This window comes from Coregonus lavaretus (assembly GCF_964263955.1).
Source record: "Coregonus lavaretus genome assembly, chromosome: 12".
Taxonomy (NCBI): Eukaryota; Metazoa; Chordata; class Actinopteri; order Salmoniformes; family Salmonidae; genus Coregonus; species Coregonus lavaretus.
Genome location: NC_139999.1, coordinates 58184659 through 58209127, shown reverse-complemented (window position 1 = coordinate 58209127; position 24469 = coordinate 58184659). Strand labels below are relative to the sequence as shown.

Here is a 24469-nt window from a genome sequence, read left to right as displayed (position 1 = left end):
TCCTCTTCTCTGGCGACGGCGTCTTAGAGCAGCCAGTGGGATGAATGGAATTGCCTCTGGGAGTTCAAACAAAGGATCCAATTCAGGAAAGTCGAATTGCTGGTGAGAGACTGCCGATCTAATATCCAAAAGTTATTTTCGGCTGTAGGTAATAATGCAAGTAACGTTCTGAGCAAATAATGCAAGCAATCACACACAAAAAAACAAAATACTGCATAGTTAGCTAGGAGCTAGGAACAAGGCAACCATGTCTGTCAGCGCCATCTTGTTATCAACTTACCCTGTCCCTAATTGAGCATAGGGACAGGGTAAGTTGAGCCGCCTTGGGGTAAGTGGGTGATGGTGTCCTGTGACAGTGGGTGATGGAAGGTCAAAGTTTAATTCATGTAATGGGGGTGTGTTATATTGTATATGTTAAATATATGCCTAGATTCAGATATACTGTAGCTCTTTCTGTTCAATATCGCTTACCCTTTCATTTCTTGACCAGTTGTCTAGGATAGATATTATGTTTCGATGTGCCAATTCGTAGGCAAGTTCTCTGCATTTGAGGCTACTAAGCCCATGAAACTGGTCTGCGAAATGATTGATATGTTTAGAAAGTTCATACTGGACTTCTTCCCTTCTCTCACTTCCTTGGCTGCTCTCTCAAGAACCTCAAGGGTAGTTAGACCCCTGCTTGTTTTACGTTTGTATACACGGACCATGATGATGTCTGCTCCGTAATAATACAAATGCGCATATTGAGTTCATATGCATGGCACATTGCAAGAATACTATGCATAAAACAGACAAAATATAATCATTTGTATAGGGTATGGTGGCCATTGGCTCAACTTACCCCAAGGCAAACATTTTGACTAGCTTAGCCCACACAGCTACAATTATGCACTTTCATGCTAGTTTTACGATCACATATTGTAGCTTATAGAGACCCCAACTGATAAAAAAACAATCGTAAAACTACTGTATCTACTTTGGTTTAGATACAAGCATGATCAAACCTATAACACAATAAATTAATTTGACCTAACTTGCTTATCGCTTTTTCCATGTGGTTTCTTCCTTCACAGACTCCATAAAATGATAACCTATTCCTAAATATTTGGTCACAGGATTAATTTGATATATAGTTTCCTACAAACAAGGGGTGGCTCAACTAACCCTTCGGCTCAACTTATCCCACTCTCCCCTATTGAAAGCGCACCTGCATACCTTTACATTCTGCAGATGTCAAAACTATACAGTTGATCTTTACAATCAGCTGAAGATCTATTTATTTGGCTTTGTAAACCCATACAAATGTATTAGATATACTTTGAAAGCACTGAGTTTATTGATAAATATATTAAATATAGGCCCTATCATTACCTCAGTTATATCTTTAAATCACTCACCGATGCAGTCTGTTAGGTGGGGAAAGGTGCCATCTGGACAGCTGCTGTAGCACGTGCCTTTGAACAGATGAAATCCTCCCTTACATTTAGTGCAGAAGTCTTTGTTGAAGCATCTCTCACATTCTGGAGATCTGCATTCTTCGAGAAAGAACAAAGCATTTCTACATTATTCAGTGCATAGCAGACCTGGGTTCAAATGTGTTTTTCTGCTACTTTTTCACTGCGCTTAGCTAAGCTTGCTTGAATAGTCCCAAAAGTGCAAACCTGGCCCATCTGTCACTCCAGACAGGCTCAATGAAACACTCAAAGGATTTGAAAGAAGACAAATACTATTTCAAGCCAGGTCTGCTGCAGCCATTTGGCTCTCCCCCACTGTGCGTTTTTGGAAATCCTAATGTCTTATGCTCCACTCAACGACATAACCCTGTCAGAAGGGTGTTCTCACTTTGCGACTCACAGCCGTCCTGCCGTCGTGTTCGATTTTCTTTAAAGTGCTTTTTTGTCAAATCTGTCATATGTGTTCTAGTAGGCCTACTATGTTGTTAATAAAGTCTGATTTTTATATATTTGGCTGTTTTCACTCTATATCACTTAGAAGTTGCTTGAAAACTATTACAGACTACAAAGGGAAGCACAACCGCGAGCTGCCCAGTGACACAAGCCTACCAGACGAGCTAAACCACGTCTATGCTCGCTTCGAGGCAAGCAACACTGAAGCATGCATGAGAGCACCAGCTGTTCCAGATGACTATGTGATCACGCTCTCTGTAGCCGATGTGAGTAAGACTTTTAAGCAGGTCAACATTCACAAGGCCGCAGGGCCAGACGGATTACCAGGACGTGTACTCAGAGCATGTGCTGACCAACTGGCAAGTGTCTTCACCAACATTTTCAACATGTCCCTGACTAAGTCTGTAATACCAACATGTTTCAAGCAGACCACCATAGTCCCCGTGCCCAAGGACACTAAGATAACCTGCCTAAATGACTACCGACCCGTAGCACTGACGTCTGTAGCCATGAAGTGCTTTGAAAGGCTGGTCATGGCTCACATCAACACCATCATCCCAGAAACCCTAGACTCACTCCAATTTGCATACCGCCCCAACAGATCCACAGATGATGCGTTCAACACCATAGTGCCCTCAAAGTTCATCACTAAGCTAAGGATCCTGGGACTAAACACCTCCCTCTGCAACTGGATCGTGGACTTCCTGACGGGCCGCCCCCAGGTGGTAAGGGTAGGTAACAACACATCTGCCACGGCCTGATCACCGACAACGATGAGACAGCCTATAGGGAGGAGGTCAGAGACCTGGCCGTGTGGTGCCAGGATAACAACCTCTCCCTCAACGTGACAAAGACAAAGGAGATGATTGTGGACTACAGGAAAAAAAAGAGGACTGAGCACGCCCCCATTCTCATCGACGGGGCTGTAGTGGAACAGGTTGAGAGCTTCAAGCTCCTTGGTGTCCACATCACCAACAAACTATCATGGTCCAAACACACCAAGACAGTCGTGAAGAGGGCACGACAAAGCCTATTCCCCCTCAGATCCTCAAAAAGTTATACAGCTGCACCATCGAGAGCATCCTGACTGGTTGCATCACCATCTGGTATGGCAACTGCTCGGCCTCCGACCGCAAGGCACTACAGAGGGTAGTGCGTACGGCCCAGTACATCACTGGGGCTAAGCTTCCTGATATCCAGGACCTCTATACCAGGCAGTGTCAGAGGAAGGCCCTCAAAATTGTCAAAGACTCCAGCCACCCTAGTCATAGACTGTTCTCTCTGCTACCGCACGGCAAGCGGTACCGGAGCGCCAAGTCTAGGTCCAAAAGGCTTCTCAACAGCTTCTACCCCCAAGCCATAAGACTTCTGAACAGCTAATCATGGCTACCCAGACTATTTGCACTGCCCCTTCACCCCCACCCCAACTTTTTACGCTGCTGCTACTCTGTTAATTATTTATGCATAGTCACTTTAACTCTACCCACATGTACATATTACCTCAACTACCTCAACTAGCCGGTGCCCCCGCACATTGACTCTGCACCGGTACCCCCCTCTATATATTATTATTATATATTAACAATATTATTATATTATTATTATTATTATTATTATTATCATTATTATATAGCCTCCTTACTGTGATTTTATTTTACTTCTGCTCTTTTTTCTCAACACTTTTTTGTTGTTGTTGTTTTATTTTACTTTTGTATAAAAAAATAAATGCATTGTTGGTTAAGGGCTGTAAGTAAGCATTTCACGGTAATGTCTACACCTGTTGTATGTGGCAAATACAATTTGATTTGATTTGATTTGAAGTTGTCCTGTTGGATGTAGACATTTTTTTAAATGCTGGGCTAGCCTTTTGGGGCCCTTAGTAAAACTCTTTTGCAGTTATAAAGCAAATTTCCTGCAATTCTAAAATGTTTGCAATGGGGCGCATATAAACTCTTGTGGTTATAAAGCAAATTGTCTGCACATATGCCAATTGTGCCATGGGGCACACAGAAAATGTTACAATTTTTATAGCTAATTTCCTGCAATTCTACAGATTTAGCTATGGGGCGCAAAGAAAGTTTTACATTTTTAAATCAAATGTTCTGCTATTCTACACATTTCTGTACTGACTCAAACATTATAACAAAATCAATGGGGGCCCCCTGGCAGGTAAAGCTTGCTAAGGTCTGTCAGTGAGGAAAGCTGCTGATGCACTACCACGTTTCAAAATTGCACATTGGGTATTCTACTAATTTAAAACATATAAATTAAATACCTGTTTTAGTCGGGATCACTGTTAACATTCAAACATGTAATGTTGTTGTGCTGTAGAAAGACAAACAAATTGCTTAAATCTTTTCTACAGCACATGCCAGCATAACACATTTATATTGGCCACAGACAATGATCGCGTGGAATCACCCTCGTAGCAGTGTTTACACAGCAAGAAAAGTGCAAGTGCAGTTTATCCGGTGCAGTTAAGTGCGGTTAATCAAACTCCCATTTTATGTGCACAACCTAACGATCATGAAAAATATTCTGCGACTCTAGATAGTGCCAATATCATTCCAAATTGAAGTAACTTGACTTAACACTACATGGTTTGTAACATGGCATACAGTGAGGGAAAAACTTATTTGATCCCCTGCTGATTTTGTACGTTTGCCCACTGACAAAGATATGATCAGTCTATAATTTTAATGGTAGGTTTATTTGAACAGCGAGAGAGAATATCAACAAAAAAATCCAGAAAAATGCATGTAAAAAATGTTATGAATTGATTTGCATTTTAATGAGGGAAATAAGTATTTGACCTCTCTGCAAAACATGACTTGGTACTTGGTAGCAAAACCCTTGTTGGCAATCACAGAGGTCAGACGTTTCTTGTAGTTGGCCACCAGGTTTGCACACATCTCAGGAGGGATTGTGTTCTTGCAGATCTTCTCCAAGTTATTAAGGTTTCGAGGCTGACGTTTGGCAACTCAAACCTTCAGCTCCCTCCAGAGATTTTCTATGGGATTAAGGTCTGGAGACTGGCTAGGCCACTCCAGGACCTGAATGTGCTTCTTCTTGAGCCACTCCTTTGTTGCCTTGGCCGTGTGTTTTGGGTCATTGTCATGCTGGAATACCCATCCACGACCCATTTTCAATGCCCTGGCTGAGGGAAGGAGGTTCTCACCCAAGATTTGACGGTACATGGCCCCGTCCATTGTCCCTTTGATGCGGTGAAGTTGTCCTGTCCCCTTAGCAGAAAAACACCCCAAAGCATAATGTTTCCACCTCCATGTTTGACGGTGGGGATGGTGTTCTTGGGGTCATAGGCAGCATTCCTCCTCCTCCAAACACGGCGAGTTGAGTTGATGCCAAACAGCTCCATTTTGGTCTCATCTGAAAACAACACTTTCACCCAGTTCTCCTCTGAATCATTCAGATGTTCATTGGCAAACTTCAGACGGCCCTGTATATGTGCTTTCTTGAGCAGGGGGACCTTGCGGGCGCTGCAGGATTTCAGTCCTGCACGGCGTAGTGTGTTACCAACTGTTTGCTTGATGATTATGGTCCCAGCTGCCTTGAGATCGTTGACAAGATCCTCCCGTGTAGTTCTGGGCTGATTCCTCACCGTTCTCATGATCATTGTAACTCCACGAGGTGAGATCTTGCATGGAGCCCCAGGCTGAGGGAGATTGACAGTTATTTTGTGTTTCTTCCATTTGCGAATAATCGCACCAACTGTTGTCACCTTCTCACCAAGCTGCTTGGCGATGGTCTTGTAGCCCATTCCAGCCTTGTGTAGGTCTACAATCTTATCCCTGACATCCTTGGAGAGCTCTTTGGTCTTGGCCATGGTGGAGAGTTTGGAATCTGATTGATTGATTGCTTCTGTGGACAGGTGTCTTTTATACAGGTAACAAGCTGAGATTAGAAGCACCCCCTTTAAGAGTGTGCTCCTAATCTCAGCTCGTTACCTGTATAAAAGACACCTGGGAGCCAGAAATCTTTCTGATTGAGAGGGGATCAAATATTTATTTCCCTCATTAAAATGCAAATCAATTTATAACATTTTTGACATGCGTTTTTCTGGATGTTTTTGTTGTTATTCGGTCTCTCACTGTTCAAATAATCCTACCATTAAAATGATAGACTGATCATTTATTTGTCAGTGGGCAAACGTACAAAATCAGCAGGGGATCAAATACTTTTTTCCCTCCCTGTATCAACTCACAAATTGTCCCTTGAGATTTTCTATCACATCATATAACCCTATTATAATGCAAAACAACATGCTTTTTATAAACAAGTGTCGGTTTTCATCCACCAATTAGTCTTAGCTGTCATGGCGTATTATGCCAATCGACAGTAGAGAGATAAGCATAATATGCTGTGACAGCTACAGCTTTTAGCCCGAGTAAATGCTCCTCAAACTCACTCATGCATCGGTTCATGTCTTTGCCACGCTGGCCAAAGTAGCTTTCTGGGCAGGCATGCAGACAGGAGCCATGGTGGGTCATGCCTTCGCGGTGGAAGAAGAGGAACAGGCGCTCTGGGCAGCGTAGGCAACCGTTGTCCTTCGAACACTCCAGACAACTCCTCTGATGGCAGTCCTCTCGGCCATCTCTGAGAGCTACAAAGACACAAACATGTCACATCAGACTGCTAAGTTATGGCCTTACTGCATCCACTCAACACATATTAAAGAGCAACTTTTGTCAAAAATTTACTTTTTTTGGTGAAATATGTTGTTAGAGTTGTAGTTGTGTACAATTCTAGTCCAAAAGTCAACTTTATGGTGTATAGAAGCTTGAAAACTGTGATATAACGATTGCTCCTCCTCCCTGTTCACAAAAATGTGAAACTGTGACATCGTTGCTGTTCACAAGAATGCACTGGGTTAAACAAACCACAACACTAGTTTCATTGTATATTTACAGTTGGTCTTTAAAGTCCCCTCAGACTCCCAGGGAGCCATTGCTATTTATATTTTATTTGGGTATCTGTTTATGAGGAAGCTGATTATTTTATGTGTATATTAGTGAAGTGCTTCTGATCTATATTGAGACATTCTCATGAGATGTTATTAGTGGCCTTCTTGCTGAATGGAAGTTATTTTCCTCTTGTTTCAAATACAAAAATACCCGCTTTCCGAGATCGTGTCAGCGGGCTCTTTCCGCCTAGATCCAGGTATGGAGATAAAGGTTTTTCCAGGGGCATGTGAATAGGTCTTACAAGTAAGCACTATTTGTCTGGTGCCAGGTATACAGACTTTTATAAGCTTTTGGAATTTTTGTAATTCAATCTAGGTAAGAAGGAGATTAAATGAAGCATGAGCGATCACTATCGGGGGTTCTATCACAATACCCATGGCAGGGTATCTGGTTGATTTGGCAGAATTAGATATGTTTGGAGAACTTGTGTACAAACTCCCAGACAAGATGTGCAGATGTAGTAAACAAAGAGTACTACAGCTACAGTAACTAAGCAAGAACAACTACTTTAATAAATATTTATTTTTAACTTAAAAATGGATTGAGTTGCATTTCAGATCATAACTGAATTTGTAAAGGCACATGATTAGCTGTGGCAATGCAACACTAAACTTGTGAGGGTGTCTCATATAGCACCCTATTCCCTGTGCAGTGCACTACTTTTGAACAGAGCCCTATGGGCCTTGGCAAAAAGTAGTGCACTACATAGGCAATAGGGTGCTATTTAGGACACACACATACTCAATATATCAACCAACTGTTTTCTTACAGTTTGAAAACACAATTCATACCTATGACCTGTTATGTTGTTCCAAGCCATTCCAGTCTCAGATTTGGGTTAACACTGTAACTTAAGTTAAATGAATCCCATATGGCAGAACCTCCACTACGAGATTGACCAAAATACAATTCTAAACTGATCTTGCGTACACACACAATCAATCACATCACTATCCATGTAAATATGACAATTAAAAGGATTGTGTCCATTACTCAGGTCACATAAAGGCTAAAGACGTTATTTTCTGCCATAACTTAATCAAAAAGTCATTAGTAGTGGTTTCTTTGCAGCAGTCCACTCCAAACAGTTGATGTTGAGATGTGTCTGTGAATTGAACTCTGTGAAGCATTTATGTGGGCTTCAATTTCTGAGGCTGGTAACTCTAATGAACTTATCCTCTGCAGCAGAGGTAACTCTGGGACTTCCATTCCTGTGGCGGTCCTCATGAGAGCCAGTTTTTGTGACTGCACTTGAAGAAACGTTCAAAGTCCCCCCCCCCCTCCCACCTTGTCACAACACAACTGATTGGCTCAAACACATTAAGAAGGAAATAAATTCCACAAATTAACTTTTAAGAAGCCACACCTGTTAATTGAAACGCATTCCAGGTGACTACCTCATGAAGTTGGTTGAGAGAATGCCAAGTGTGTGCAAAGCTGCACTGTACATAGAGCACAGGTCACTTTAATAATTATTATATACTGTTTTACCCACTTTATATGTATATACTGTATTCTAGTCATGGCTCATCCTATATAACTACTGCTGTACACACCTTTTCTATTAATATACTGTCCATACTGTCTATACACACCATTTACATATTACAGTGGGGGAAAAAAGTATTTAGTCAGCCACCAATTGTGCAAGTTCTCCCACTTAAAAAGATGAGAGAGGCCTGTAATTTTCATCATAGGTACACGTCAACTATGACAGACAAATTGAGAAAAGAAAATCCAGAAAATCACATTGTAGGATTTTTAATGAATTTATTTGCAAATTATGGTGGAAAATAAGTATTTGGTCACCTACAAACAAGCAAGATTTCTGGCTCTCACAGACCAGTAACTTATTCTTTAAGAGGCTCCTCTGTCCTCCACTCGTTACCTGTATTAATGGCACCTGTTTGAACTTGTTATCAGTATAAAAGACACCTGTCCACAACCTCAAACAGTCACACTCCAAACTCCACTATGGCCAAGACCAAAGAGCTGTCAAAGGACACCAGAAACAAAATTGTAGACCTGCACCAGGCTGGGAAGACTGAATCTGCAATAGGTAAGCAGCTTGGTTTGAAGAAATCAACTGTGGGAGCAATTATTAGGAAATGGAAGACATACAAGACCACTGATAATCTCCCTCGATCTGGGGCTCCACGCAAGATCTCACCCCGTGGGGTCAAAATGATCACAAGAACGGTGAGCAAAAATCCCAGAACCACACGGGGGGACCTAGTGAATGACCTGCAGAGAGCTGGGACCAAAGTAACAAAGCCTACCATCAGTAACACACTACGCCGCCAGGGACTCAAATCCTGCAGTGCTAGACGTGTCCCCTTGCTTAAGCCAGTACATGTCCAGGCCCGTCTGAAGTTTGCTAGAGTGCATCCAGAAGAGGATTGGGAGAAAGTCATATGGTCAGATGAAACCAAAATAGAACTTTTTGGTAAAAACTCAACTTGTCGTGTTTGGAGGACAAAGAATGCTGAGTTGCATCCAAAGAACACCATACCTACTGTGAAGCATGGGAGTGAAAACATCATACTTTGGGGCTGTTTTTCTGCAAAGGGACCAGGACGACTGATCCGTGTAAAGGAAAAATGAATGGGGCCATGTATCGTGAGATTTTGAGTGAAAACCTCCTTCCATCAGCAAGGGCATTGAAGATGAAACGTGGCTGGGTCTTTCAGCATGACAATGATCCCAAACACACCACCCGGGCAACGAAGGAGTGGCTTCGTAAGAAGCATTTCAAGGTCCTGGAGTCTCCAGATCTCAACCCCATAGAAAATCTTTGGAGGGAGTTGAAAGTCCGTGTTGCCCAGCGACAGCCCCAAAACATCACTGCTCTAGAGGAGATCTGCATGGAGGAATGGGCCAAAATACCAGCAACAGTGTGTGAAAACCTTGTGAAGACTTACAGAAAACGTTTGACCTGTGTCATTGCCAACAAAGGGTATATAACAAAGTATTGAGAAACTTTTGATATTGACCAAATACTTATTTTCCACCATAATTTGCAAATAAATTAATAAAAAATCCTACAATGTGATTTTCTGGAATATTTTTTCTCATTTTGTCTGTCATAGTTGACGTGTACCTATGATGAAAATTACAGGCCTCTCTCATCTTTTTAAGTGGGAGAACTTGCACAATTGGTGGCTGACTAAATACTTTTTTTCCCCACTGTATATACTTTTTTGGGGGACTCTGACATTGCTCATTTTTATATTATATTCTTGTTTTCTGTTTTGTTGTTGTTGTTTTTATATTTTGATTTGATTGTGTGTATTGTTATTGCATTGACAGATATTGCTGCACTGTTGGAGCTGCAAATCTGTGTTCGTGACCAATACACTTTGATTTGATTTGTTTTTATTTCAGAGCTTCGTTTCCCTATCCTCAATGTGTTACCAATGTTACCAATGTACTGAATTCATGCCTGTTTGAGTGTGGATGAAAACGGAGGCAGTGTTCAATTTTTCCTATTTTTGTCTCTTCTCATATTTTGCCCTGGGAGCAGCCGGAGGGGCTTGTGGAAAACGGGGCACATGGTTTTGATCACCGCTCCTGTCCTCTATACGGGGAAATCGAGGGAGACAACGCTGTCTCGGATGAGAACCACAAGGCCTCATACAGTACCATCATGAGTAATAAACAACAAACAAAAGGGTCCAAAATCCATCAAATGCATCACATTTCTAGGAAACGATTCAAACACTTAAATGGTAACAGAAACGTTAATGATAGATAACATTCAAGGATGTGTGATTTGATGCAGCAAATTAATTCCAAATTAACCTATTTCTCCAGGAAATAAGATCATTTTCAAAGCTAGGGACACACAATATCATGGAACAGTGCTGCCTCACATAAATGAAGCACTTAATCTTTATCACAATCGCATCGATCCCGTTTTTGACAGTATGCTAGAGTTACAGTACAAAGTGTACATAAACACTCTTTTCATTGCATGAAAATACACGTTTCTGGGTTGAAAATTCCAGATAACTTCCCACAAACAAACAGTTTTCGGGACTTATCAATGGCACGTTACACATAAATGGCATCGGCACACCCTGTGTGAACGTTGGGAAACGAACAGGTTGGTGTTCAGACGACTTAAACCTGTCTGTAAACCCGGCGTGATCAGGTTCTTAACCAGGAACAAACAGCGTTTCTCAGTTTCTGACAGCGTATACTGCAGGGAACACACACTGTTGTGTGCGTGCATGTCTGAAAAACTCTCGATCACTCTTCCACACCGGATTTAAACTCTTGCAAACCTACCATACTCACTCTCCCACCTCATATAAATCCTAGAACACCTTGCCGTGAGGAAGGCGTCAGGGCATGCGTACTAGGTGGTGAAAATTCTAGCTGGAAAATACTAGCTAATATTATTGCTAATTTGCAATCTTTTTATTCATTTTTTATTGTCATTGATGGAAAATCTTCAACCATTTATACACAAGTGAACATTATTCAAAATTCAAGTCAAGTCTATTTGTCATATGCACAGAATACCCTGGCTAGGCAGTAAACCATAAACAAACTACACAGCTATTGATTCATGGACTGGTTTGGATTTTTACTTTACTTTCTATAACAGCATTTTTATGTTTGGTTTATTGCATTCAGTAATTCAATAATTCAGTAATTATGGGCCAGGTTTCCTCCAGACGTGACGCTTGGCATTCAGGCCAAAGAGTTCAATCTTGGTTTCATCAGACCAGAGAATCCTGTTTCTCATGGTCTGAGAGTCTTTAGGTGCCTTTTGGCAAACTCCAAGCGAACTGTCATGTGCCTTTTACTGAGGAGTGGCTTCCGTCTGGCCACTCTATCATAAAGGTCTGATTGGTGGAGTGCTGCAGAGATGGTTGTCCTTCTGGAAGGTTCTCCCATCTCCACAGAGGAACTCTGGAGCTCTGTCAAAGTGACCATCGGGTTATTGGTCACCTCCCTGACCAAGGCCCTTCTCCATCGATTGCTCAGTTTGGCTGGGCGGCCAGCTCTGGGAAGAGTCTTGGTGGTTCCAAACTTCTTCCATTTAAGAATGATGGAGGCCACTGTGTTCTTGGGGACCTTCAATGCTGCAGACATTATTTGGTAGCCTTCCCCAGATCTGTGTCTCGACACAATCCTGTCTCGGAGCTGAAAAAGCGTGTGCGAGCAAGGAGGCCTACAAACCTGACTCAGTTACACAAGCTCTGTCAGGAGGAATGGGCCAAAATTCACCCAACTGATTGTGGGAAACTTGTGGAAGGCTACCTGAAACGTTTGACCCAAGTTAAACAATTTAAAGGCAATGCTACCAAATACTAACTGAGTGTATGTAAACTTCTGACCCACTGGAAATGTGATGAAAGAAATAAAAGCTGAAATAAATCATTCTCTCTACTATTATTCTGACATTTCACATTCTTAAAATAAAATGGTGATCCTAACTGACCTAAAACAGGGAATTTTTACTAGGATTAAATGTCAGGAATTGTGAAAAACTGAGTTTAAAGGTATTTGGCTAAGTTGTATGTAAACTTCCGACTTCAACTGTAGACGTGTGCCTTTCCAAATCATGTCCAATCAATTGAATTTACCACAGGTGGACTCCAATCAAGTTGTAGAGACATCTCAAGGATGATCAATGGAAATAGGATGCACCTGAGCTCAATTTCAAATCTCATAGCAAAGGGTCTGAATACGTATGTAAATAAGGTATTTCTGTTTTTAATTTTTAATACATTTGCAAAAAATTCTAAAAACCTGTTTTCACTTTGTCATTATGGGGTATTGTGTGTAGATTGATGAGGAATAAAAGTAATTTAATAAATTTTAGAATGAAGCTGTAACGTAACAAAATGTGGAATAAGTCAAGGGGTCTGAATCCTTTCCAATGGCAATGTATATATGTATTTTTTGTTATTGTTGCTAAACAGGTGGGGCTCAAAACAGGTTGGGTTGTGCCCCACCTGCCCTGAATGACAGGTCGCCGCTGATAATTTCTACTTTAATGAGTGGGTCGCTCAGGACATATTGCTCACCGCTACCTACATGTGCATTTACCTCAATTACCTTAACTAACCCGCACCCCTGCATATTGAATCTGTACCGGTACCCTTTGTATATAGCCTCCTTATTGTTATTTTATTGTGTTACTATTTTTCCATTAGTTTATTTAACACATTTTTGTTACTTATGTTTTAAAAACTGTGCATTGTTGGTTAAGGGCTAATAAGTACAGTGAGGGAAAAAAGTATTTGATCCCCTGCTGATTTTGTACGTTTGCCCACTGACAAAGACATGATCAGTCTATAATTTTAATGGTAGGTTTATTTGAACAGTAAGAGACAGAATAACAACAAAAAAATCCAGAAAAACTAATGTCAAAAATGTTATGAATTGATTTGCATTTTAATGAGGGAAATAAGAATTTGACCCCTCTGCAAAACATGACTTAGTACTTGGTGGCAAAACACTTGTTGGCAATCACAGAGGTCAGACGTTTCTTGTAGTTGGCCACCAGGTTTGCACACATCTCAGGAGGGATTTTGTTCCACTCCTCTTTGCAGATCTTCTCCAATTCATTAAGGTTTCGAGGCTGACGTTTGGCAACTCAAACCTTCAGCTCCCTCCACAGATTTTCTATGGGATGAAGGTCTGGAGACTGGCTAGGCCACTCCAGGACCTGAATGTGCTTCTTCTTGAGCCACTCCTTTGTTGCCTTGGCCGTGTGTTTTGGGTCATTGTCATGCTGGAATACCCATCCACAACCCATTTTCAATGCCCTGGCTGAGGGAAGGAGGTTCTCACCCAAGATTTGACAGTACATGGCCCCGTCCATCGTCCCTTTGATGCGGTGAAGTTGTCCTGTCCCCTTTGGAGAAAAACACCCCCAGAGCATAATGTTTCCACCTCCATGTTTGACAGTGGGGATGGTGTTCTTGGGGTCATAGGCAGCATTCCTCCTCCTCCAAACACGGCGAGTTGAGTTGATGCCAAAGAGGTCAATTTTGGTCTCATCTGTCCACAACACTTTCACCCAGTTCTCCTCTGAATCATTCAGATGTTCATTGGCAAACTTCAGACGGCCCTGTATATGTGCTTTCTTGAGCAGGGGGACCTTGCGTGCGCTGCAGGATTTCAGTCCTCCACAGCGTAGTGGGTTACCAATTGTTTTCTTGGTGACTATGGTCCCAGCTGCCTTGAGATCATTGAAAAGATCCTCCCGTGTAGTTCTGGGCTGATTCCTCACCGTTCTCATGATCTTTGGCCTTGGCCATGGTGGAGAGTTTGGAATCTGATTGATTGATTGCTTCTGTGGACAGGTGTATTTTATACAGGTAACAAACTGAGATTAGGAGCACTCCCTTTAAGAGTGTGCTTCTTATCTCAGCTCGTTACCTGTATAAAAGACACCTGGGAGCCAGAAATCTTTCTGATTGAGAGGGGGTCAAATTCTTATTTCCCTTATTAAAATGCAAATCAATTTATAACATTTTTGACATGCGTTTTTCTGGATTTTTTGTTGTTATTCTGTCTCTCACTGTTCAAATAAACCTACCATTAAAATTATAGACTGATCATTTCTTTGTCAGTGGGCAAACGTACAAAATCAGCAGGGGATCAAATACTTTTTTCCCTCACTGTAAGCGTTTCACAGTAAAGTCTACACCTGTTGTATTTGGCGCACGTGAGAAATGAAATTTGATTTGATTTGACATTCTAGCCTACTCTAGATTGCATTGAAAATGTAAATTTGAATAATGCCGCAAAAGCCCTGTGATTTGAATGTTTCATTGGATTTGGATTAGTTGTGGTTCTTCTCTCAACGGTGTATAAGGTCTAGAACGGCACAGTACTGTAGCAGGCCAGTCTGGCTGTACTTTTACTTCTGATACTGAATGCGCTGTCTGTTGCAGATCCTCATTCTCACAAGTCCTCCTATAATAATGTGGCCACATATGCTCCCGGCAGGCCCAGTTATTCAAGAAAGCTTAAGACATGCTGTGTCTCCTCTCCATCCGAGCGGCTATTTCTCATGCACCTAGAACCTAACGCTTCAATATAGCCAAAATATTTGTCATTAAACTTTTTGGGGGAGTAACGGATTACATGTAATGGATTACAAAACAACTGTAACTGTAATCCATTACGTTACCAGCAAAAACATTGTAATCAGATTACCGATACTTTTGACAAAGTTTATAATTACTTCTAGGATTATTAATGAAAATGTCCATGAAACAATTGCCTATTTTCTTAATTACCTTTCATATTAATGTCAGTCATTAACCGAAAAAGTGCTACTTTGATCTTTCCGCCTGAGCAACATACACGGTCACAAAAGAAAAAGGTATGGCGCGCCAACGCAGTGCATTTATTGGATGGCGTTTCAAAGAACAATTTGTGTTCAAAGAAGAAAAGGGCAGGAATGTAACAGTTCAATGCAAACTATGTTTGCCCACGGTAAAGCTGCTGTCGACATCCAGAGACTCAACTTCGAACCTGAAGAAACACTTGGAGGTAAGGATGACGATTGGCAGGTGTGGTGCGTTAGCTTGCTTAGCTAGCTAGTCTCTAGAAACAGACAGGTTGTCTTCACAATGTTAAAAATGTTCCAGCATAGGTTGCCGAATTCAGAGAGTACTAGCTAGCTACTTAGTCAGATTTCTAACTAGCAAGCCTGTTCAGTTTGCTAATTTGCTTGCCAACTCTCCTACACTATGTGGTATGCTGCCCACTTAAGGTTGCTCTGTCGGTTGCTAGCTACTGTAGTTAGCAAGATATCATAGCAAATATGCTATTGTGCTAATTTGTTAACAATTTCAGCTAATTAAATATATTTTAACTAAGATAAATCAGTTGTAGATAGTTGGGTGAGATTCACTGGGCTACATAGCCTAGTTAGCTAGCTAAATCAAAAGTAAAAAATAACATTTTGAAAGCTAGTTGCACTCTGTCACCCAACATAACAAGATGCTCACTGTCAGGGTTGTTGCTAACTTAGCTAGCTAGCTATGGTTTCAGAGTAACATGCTACCCAAATCAATAAAGCCACACTGCAGTTTTCCTGCTGTTCAATTGTTTTTTCAACCCAAATAAATGCCTGTATTATTCAATCATAACTCAAAGTATAAAACTGTATTAGTCCATTTCTTTCTTTCTTTCTTTTTCTATACAAACAATATCAACCACCATGAACATCCTTGCATCCACAGCTTTGTCCATGTGTGAGTGGTTACATGTACCAACCCCAGCCCTGTGTTTATCAGACAGCGGCAGGCTATAGAAAGTGAAACATATGTTTCAAAATGGTGGACAAAAGTTGCGGAAAGCTACAATCCTTAATTCAAACAATAACAAGGTGCTCACTCCACTGTTATTTTACTTATACTGTAGTGTCATAGTTAAGTAATTACATTTTCAGAGGATGCAGAACAATCAATAGAAGACCCTGAGCAGGAAAAGGCAGCCAGACGACATGGAGGAGTGCAGAGATGCACAGCCATCTACAGATGGCCAAAAAGGGACATCTTGTACACCATTGAAACAAGCAAAACTACAACCAGGAGGACCACACACCTCACAAAGCCGGGTTATTTGACCTGGTATTTGACTTCATCATGGAGGATGTGCAACCCTTTTCACTAGTAGAAGTCCCTTCATTCCGCAAGCTAGTAGAAGGAATCAGTGGTGGGAGAAAGGTCATGTGTAGAAAGACTTTGATGCAACGAATTGAAAGGGAATTTGAGTCCATGAAAGAAGCTCTCTCCATCAAACTCCAGAGCGTAAAGTCAGTCTGCACCACAGCAGACATCTGGTCTGCCCATAACAGAAGCTTCTTCGGCATGACATGCCACTGGATCGAGGAGGACACCTTGGAGAGGAAGTCAGCTGCTTTGGTTTGTGCGAGACTGAGAGGACGTCATAGCTACGATGTGATTGCTGCCAAGTTAAGTGAAATACATGCAGACTTTAAAATGGAGCACAAATTGAGGGCCACAATGACAGACAATGGAAGCAACTTTGTAAAGGCATTCTGGGAGTTCAGTGGAAATGAAGAGGAGCAAGGTGAGATGCATGATGAAGTGAGGTTTGATGATGTGGGTGCGATTCATGAGGAGGTTGAGCAAGAACTGAAATCTTTTCTCCCTCCACATCAATGTTGTGTGGCAAACACCCTCAACCTCATCGCCACCAATGAGCTGGACAAAGCTGCATCCCAAGGTCCATCACGAAAATTCTACAGAAGTGCAATGTCAAAATGTTCCAGCATTTGGAACAAAGCACACAGGTCCACATTAGCTTCAGAGGAAATAGAGGACATTGCAAGCATGAAAGTAACTGTGCCATGTGTGACAAGATGGAGCTCAGAGTACTGTACTCCAAACTCATTGCCCTCACAAATGAACAGCTGGGGCAAATCTGTGAAGACCTGGGTGTGAGCAGCAAACTACATCTTCATGAGATTGCTTTTCTCTAGGAGTACAGTACAGTCCTACAGCCACTCGCATCCTCTATTGATCTTCTTCAGGGAGAGAATAAGTGTTTTCTTGGCTTTCTTATCCAAACAATCCTAAGCTTGAAGTCTAAACTCTCAGAGAAAATACCTCTTGCGACATTCTCTGCACACATAATCACTGTGGTCATTGAGGCTATAGACTGTCGGTTTGGATCTATGCTAAGCACCCATGAAGCAAAAATGGCAACTGCTACCGTGCCAAAGTTTCGACTCTGTTGGCTCAACCCTGGAAAGAGAAAGGAAATGAGGAGCACATTAGTTCAAGAAGCAGCTTCTATGGAGAACACACACTCCGAAAGAGGTTGATGAGGGAACACAGAACGTGTCTGATGAGTCAGAAGACCATTTTTTTTTTGTGTTCAGAGGTGCAACAACAAGGGCCAGTGGCACTGCAGAGGACGAGGTGAAGAAGTACCTCGAAGACAAAGACAAGTCCGGAAGACAAAAGACATAGTCCAGAACTTGTTTCTGAAGTACAAATACTCTGCCCTCCAGTGCCCCAGTTGAGCGCCCTTTCAGCTTTGGTGGAAACCTGTTTACCCCTCAGAGAAACAGGATGTCTGATGCTCATCTAGAGCATGTCCTCTTGCTGCGATACAACAGCAATTTCTGCCTTCAAACATCTGAGTAGGCTAGCTTCAGAATAGGCCTACTGCAATGCCATGTCTGATATGTGGGTTTATTGCACCTAGCTGCACTTTTTTTGCTTAAACTTAAAAAACTACTTGGTGGACTAAATGTGTGATTACACTGTGCATGTTGTAAAAAAAAAAATGTTTTCTTCATATTTCTATTTCTAATTTTAGTCATTTAGCAGACACTCTTATCCAGAGCAACTTAAAGTAGTGAGTGCATACATTTTCATACTTTTATGTACTGGTGTTCTGTGGGATAAGTGTTTAGCACCATATAATAATAATAATAATAATAATAATAATAATATGCCATTTAGCTTTTATTATAGACAATCCTATAGACACCTTAAAGACTCTGGTAAGTGCGCTAGTCCAGTGTCACTCTGATTATGCCTGCACATCATGGTTCACCAGCAGCCCCACACATCTGAAGAATAAGCTATAGTTGAATATTTTCCAGGTATTCTACAAATGTTCCATCCCGAGAATATTCACTTTTCTCCCTGGTAACCCGGTATTTCCCACCCAAACCGGAAGTGTCATTCTAAAGCATGTGTCACGATCGTCGGATACAGAGGACCAAGGCGCAGCGTGGAAGGCGAACATACTTTTATTCATAAGAATAATCACCCGAACAAAACAACAAATCGATACGTGACGTCCTCGGTTCAAACACAAACCTACACTGGAACAAGATCCCACATAAAACAATGCCAAACGGCTACCTAAGTATGGCTCCCAATCAGAGACATTCATATGTCTGGATTTGATTACAGCTTTGATCAGCATGAAAGTCTGATGCTACCTGAGACTGATGAGCCAAATATTAAATACAGTACATTTTATGACCCCTACTTTAAAGACATTTTATGAGACCAAGCCCAAAAAAGCCTAAACGATTGTGCTGTTATCCTATGATATACAGCTCTAGAAAAAATTAAGAGACCACTGCAAAATTATCAGTTTCTCTGGTTTTACTATTTATAGGTATGTGTTTGGGTAAAAATAAAATGTTGTTTTATTCTATAAACTTCTGACAACATTTCTCCCAAATTCCAAATAAAAATATTGTCATTTAGAGCATTTATTTGCAGAAAATGACAACTGGTCAAAATTACAAAAAAGATGCAGTGTTGTCAGACCTCGAATAATGCAAAAAAAATAGGTTCATGTTCATTTTTAAACAACACAATACTAATAGAACTTTAACTTAGGAAGAGTTGGCGTGCTATCCACCAGTCTTTCACATTGATGTTGGGTGACTTTATGCCACTCCTGGCACAAAAATTCAAGCAGCTCGGCTTTGTTTGATGGCTTGTGACCATCCATCTTCCTCTTGATCACAGGTCTGGAGATTGGACTGGCCATGACAGGGTCTTGATCTGGTGGTCCTCAATCCACACCTTGATTGACCTGGCTGTGTGGCATGGCGCAATGTCCTGCTGGAAAAACCAATCTTCAGAGTTGGGGAACAATGTTAGAGCAAAAGGAAGCAAGTTTTCTTCCAGGACAACCTTGTACGTGGCTCGATTCATGCGTCCTTCACAAAGACAAATCTGCCCGATTCCAGCCTTGCCTAAGCACCCCCAGATCATCACAGATCCTCCACCAAATTTCACAGTGGGTGCGAGACGCTGTGGCTTGTAGGCCTCTCCAGGTCTCCGTCTAACCATTAGACAACCAGGTGTTGGGCAAAGCTGAAAATTGGACTCATCAGAGAAGATGACCTTACTCTAGTCCTCTACGGTCCAATCCTTATGGTCTTTTGCAAACCTCAGCCTGGCTCTTCTTTGCTTCTCATTGATGAAGGTCTTTTTTTCTAGCTTTGCACGACTTCAGCCCTGCCCCTAGGAGCCTGTTTCGAACCGTCCTCGCCGTAAACTTCACCCCAGCTGCCGTTTGCCATTCTTTTTGTAGGTCACTTGATGTCATCCTACGGTTGTTGAGTGACATTCGAATGAGTTGGCGGTCATCCCGGTCAGTAGAGAGTCGTTTTCGCCCTCTGCCGGTCTGTAGCTTTGTTGTCCCCAATGTCTGCTGCTTGACCTTGTTCTTATGAACCGCCGTCTTTAACATTTTAAGGATGGAAGCAACCTGACACTCACTGTATCCCTCTGCCAGTAAAGCCAGAATTGAACCCTTATTTTGTATTCTCCCGAGTGGCGCAGTGGTCTAAGGCACTGCATCGCAGTGCTAGCTGTGCCACTAGAGATCCTGGTTCAAATCCAGGCTCTGTCGTAGCCGACCGCGACCGGGAGACCCATGGGGCGGCGCACAATTGGCCCAGGGTAGGGGAGGGAATGGCTGGCAGGGATGTAGCTCAGTTGGTAGAGCATGGCATTTGCAACGCCAGGGTTGTGGGTTCGATTCCAGTATTTAAAAAAAATAAAAAAATGTATGCACTCACTAACTGTAAGTCGCTCTGGATAAGAGCGTCTGCTAAATGACTAAAATGTAAATGTAAAAATGTTATTTTCCTCACTCAAAACTTTCCTTTTCAACTCTTTTGGCATGGTCAATAGTTATTTTTTGATAAATATTACTTTTGAGGTAATATTAGCACTGTTTTTACCATCCAGCTGGTCCTATTGCAAGAGGATAGTGATGACCACAGCAGTGGTTTTTATACTTTTCCTCATTAAATAAGATTTGGTTCAGGTGATCACCTAATCAGTACCTAATTCAGTAGAATGAGGTGTGCCTGTGTTGGAATTCAACAGACACTGGAATGGAATGGCTGTCATACATGTAGAGATGCTGATTTAAGAAGAATGTGCAGTGGTCTCTTAATTTTTCCACAGCTGTAGACTCCTGCATGACAGAAAAACATAAAAGCCCATAGATGTAGCTATATGAAAAATAATGTGACCCCCGAAAGCCAGATGGAGATGTGTAAATTAGACGTGCATTCAGTCCTTATATTACAGTAGCATATGCTGCAGAAAATGTAGGGACCACAATGGAAATAAGTCCCCGATTTTATTGTAAAATGATTTGTGTACATATGTCTTTTTTTAACTGACAAATAAAATCAATCAATCAGTCAATCCAATCTGTACAGAGGCAATTTGATCACTGGAAACAGACATCTGTTACAAAACACCAAAAAGTGTAATGTGGTGGTCGTCGAACCCTCAAGCTTTTGGCCTCCAGCCCTGCGTGGCATCAACTGTGCCACAAAAGCAAAGTAGATATCTACATTTATAAACACAGGGTCGCTACAGTTATTGTTATTTGTGGTCGTAAACCTTATTTTGAGTTAATTCTATGAGCAGGGCTCGTACAGACAGTGGCAAGTCAAATTCAAGGACTTTCAAGTACTTTTTCAAGCACTAATATTTATTTTCAAGGACCATCAATTTGTAATAGTTAAAATAGATAAAATAATAAAGAAGGAAAATATATTTAATACAAATATATTTATAATAATATTTACAAAAATATATATATGGGGGATTGGACATGATGCAGACAATTACATTGATAGAAGCCACAATCTAAAGCTGATCTAACCCCTAATAAAAAATTAATAAATAAATAAATGTAGTTTTACAAAAAACATGTCTTGGGGAGATTAGCCACTGCCGGTCAATGGCCCAGCGCTGTATCCAACATGTCTGACAGAAACACAATGACAGAAAGAGGGTTCAGATAAAACAAAACTTGCCACATTGATTATTGTGATCCTAATGAATACATAAATACAGTATATACCATTTTTATAATAACAACACGTGGATAATTGCTCAACTCTAACTGAACTGTTATGCCATAACATGTTCGTTTTTTGTATATATAAGACAAAAAAAATTCACCCCAACAGGGTCATCTGGCAAGAAACATCTGGCAACAGCCGAGTCCTGTGACAATGGAGTCCCGGAGCGAGGGGTGTAGGGTGTTCCTCCTCCCTGGGAGGAAGCAAAGGAGCCTGGGGTGTATGGATATTGAGTAAAATAATTTTTCATGTCTCAATAAAACACCTCTATGATTCAATATTAATCACACGTTTTTTCCCCACACTCACAAAATCAAACACTCACAGAAAATCAAACCACACAGACATGAAGCCATATTCTACCTTTGATATCCAGCTGAGTGTGAACAATGTTGCCCATGACAGAGGTGTTGTGCAGGTGTTTGACTGTGTCCTTAGCCCCCCTGGTGCTGGTGAAGATCTCCGCCACTTCTGTGTGCATTTTTAAACATCTTAATATCTCATACGACAGTGCGCGTGAACAACCTCAGAGTATAAAAGACAAAAGAGTGCATCTTCCACAGCCCGCCAAGAGATTACATCACGCAACCATCACGGCTAGCAAATTACCTCAACAAGCCCCTCACTTGCGCGAGAAGGCAGAGTGCTCGCTGCCTCAGGGGCCTTAGCCACACAAGCCAAGGCCTGTTCTGCCCGCTTCCATCATTCAGACGCGGGCAGTATACTGTAGGAACATCATGGAAAAAACGGTCAGACTGGCCAATAGCACCCCCAGACCATCAGGCTGCTGAGTAGCCACCACCAGTCAGCTACCTGCTCCCCATGTCCCCCTCCTGCAGTAACTGGCTTGTTGATGAATTTGACAATGAATGTATTAACTAGGAAAATACGTTTTTCTCGACAAGAGGTGACTGAATTAATGTTCAGGATTATTGATAATGGTTATTGAAATAGTAATCAAGTATAATTTCAAAACATGAGCATGAAAATAGGTCATAATAAACATTAATTGTCATTATATTAATTTGCAGTAATCTGTTAAAATAGTTTTTAATTCCTTCCTCTTGCGTTAGCAGTGTAGAAAGGGACAGAAAAAAGCGTGCATGGGAGGGGGGAGTGGTGTATCCAGGGAGAAAACTAATTTGTGGTCTTATGCTGCCATCTATTGGCATTATTTAGCGATTGCAGTACATTCTTTTTTTTTAAACAATGTGTTGATCGGACCATCAAAACGTTTCTATACCTAAGGTCACTGAATAAAGTGTATATCCTTACTGAAGTATTAATTACTCAGAATTGCAAAATATAAAATATTTACTAGTTCATTTGATCACTTACAACCATAAAATAAAAATGTATAGCATAACAATAAACAATGAAACTGACATAAACCAAAAACACCATACATTTAGATAATTATAAAAAATAAATAAAAAATCTTTAGATGGTTAACATTATCTGCCAAAGTAATACCCCCTTAACCATGCCATCAGAAGAGCCTGCCTGTCTGCCTGCCTGCCATGCCATCAGAAGAGCCTGCCTGTCTGCCTGCCTGCCATACCATCAGAAGAGCCTGCCTGTCTGCCTGCCTGTCATGCCATCAGAGGAGCCTGCCTGTCTGCCTGCCTGCCATGCCATCAGAAGAGCCTGCCTGTCTGCCTGTCTGCCTGCCTGCCATACCATCAGAGGAGTAGACCTGTGAATAATGAACAATTATGGTAGCAGATAAATAGTAAGAACTTTCAGACTTCCATTGTTTTGGCTGTCAATTCTGCCAAATACAGTATCTCAAAATGTATGTATTTTGATGTTTTGAAGTTCTACACCATTTTAATCAGGATAACCTTTTCATTCTAAGGATGTACGTTTGGCAGCGAACTATGCTGTAACCATTTGGTGGTAGTTAAAACATCAAAAAAATAACATTGACTCATGGAGCTCTGAGTTCGTCCTATTGTTTCCTACAGGGGAAATGGGAGTATGTTCTGTTTATTTCACAAAATATCTCAAAATGTGTATATTTAGTTTTTTTCAAATCAGACACCATTTTAATCAGGAGAATCTCCTCCTTGTAATGATGTAAGGCTGGGCAACGTCCTCCGCTGTCATCAAAAGCTAACATTTAAAATGTCAGAAATTAAACATTACTGTTGGAACTCTAAGGCTGCCCCATTGTTCCCTATGGACATTTCTACACCGACATGTCTGTCTATTTCGCCAAATATCTAACAATGTATATATTTAGATTTTTTCAAGTCGGACACCTTTTTAATTATGAGAATCTCCTCTTTCTAATTGTAAGCCTGGGCAGCGCACTCCATTGTCATTGCCTAAATACATTTTGCCCTTGGAACTCTGAGCTCTGCCCATTGTTTTCCTACGGAGAGGCATGCTGTTATATATCACCAAATATCCCACAATGTATATATATATATATATATATATATATATATATATATATATATATTTGTGTGTATTTTTCAAGTCGGACAACATTTTAATCAGGATAATCTCCTCTTTCTAATGACATAAGGTTGGGCAGCAGACTCTGCTGTCATCGATCGCTAGACCAGAAATAGTCAGAACGCACACATTAGCACACTTGACACCATATAGGTGTGGATGTTTACATACTACACGAGTTGTTATTTTTCAGTTTCATCATAAGAACAGATTGTAGTGGTAAAATAAAAAGGGTAACATTTTTT

The 24469-nt window shown here is 41.2% G+C and overlaps 1 protein-coding gene across 1 annotated transcript; it reads right to left on the bottom strand.

The window, feature by feature from the left end:
• Window positions 1-1389: 1389 nt before the first annotated feature.
• rspo4 (R-spondin 4) lies at window positions 1390-22242 on the bottom strand (the record flags this gene model as incomplete). The annotated part of the gene is made up of 3 exons (XM_084173682.1): window positions 1390-1535; window positions 6334-6528; window positions 22125-22242. 3 exons carry the CDS (start codon window positions 22240-22242, stop codon window positions 1390-1392), a joined length of 459 nt encoding a protein of 152 aa, XP_084029808.1.
• Between the last annotated feature and the right edge of the window lie 2227 nt (window positions 22243-24469).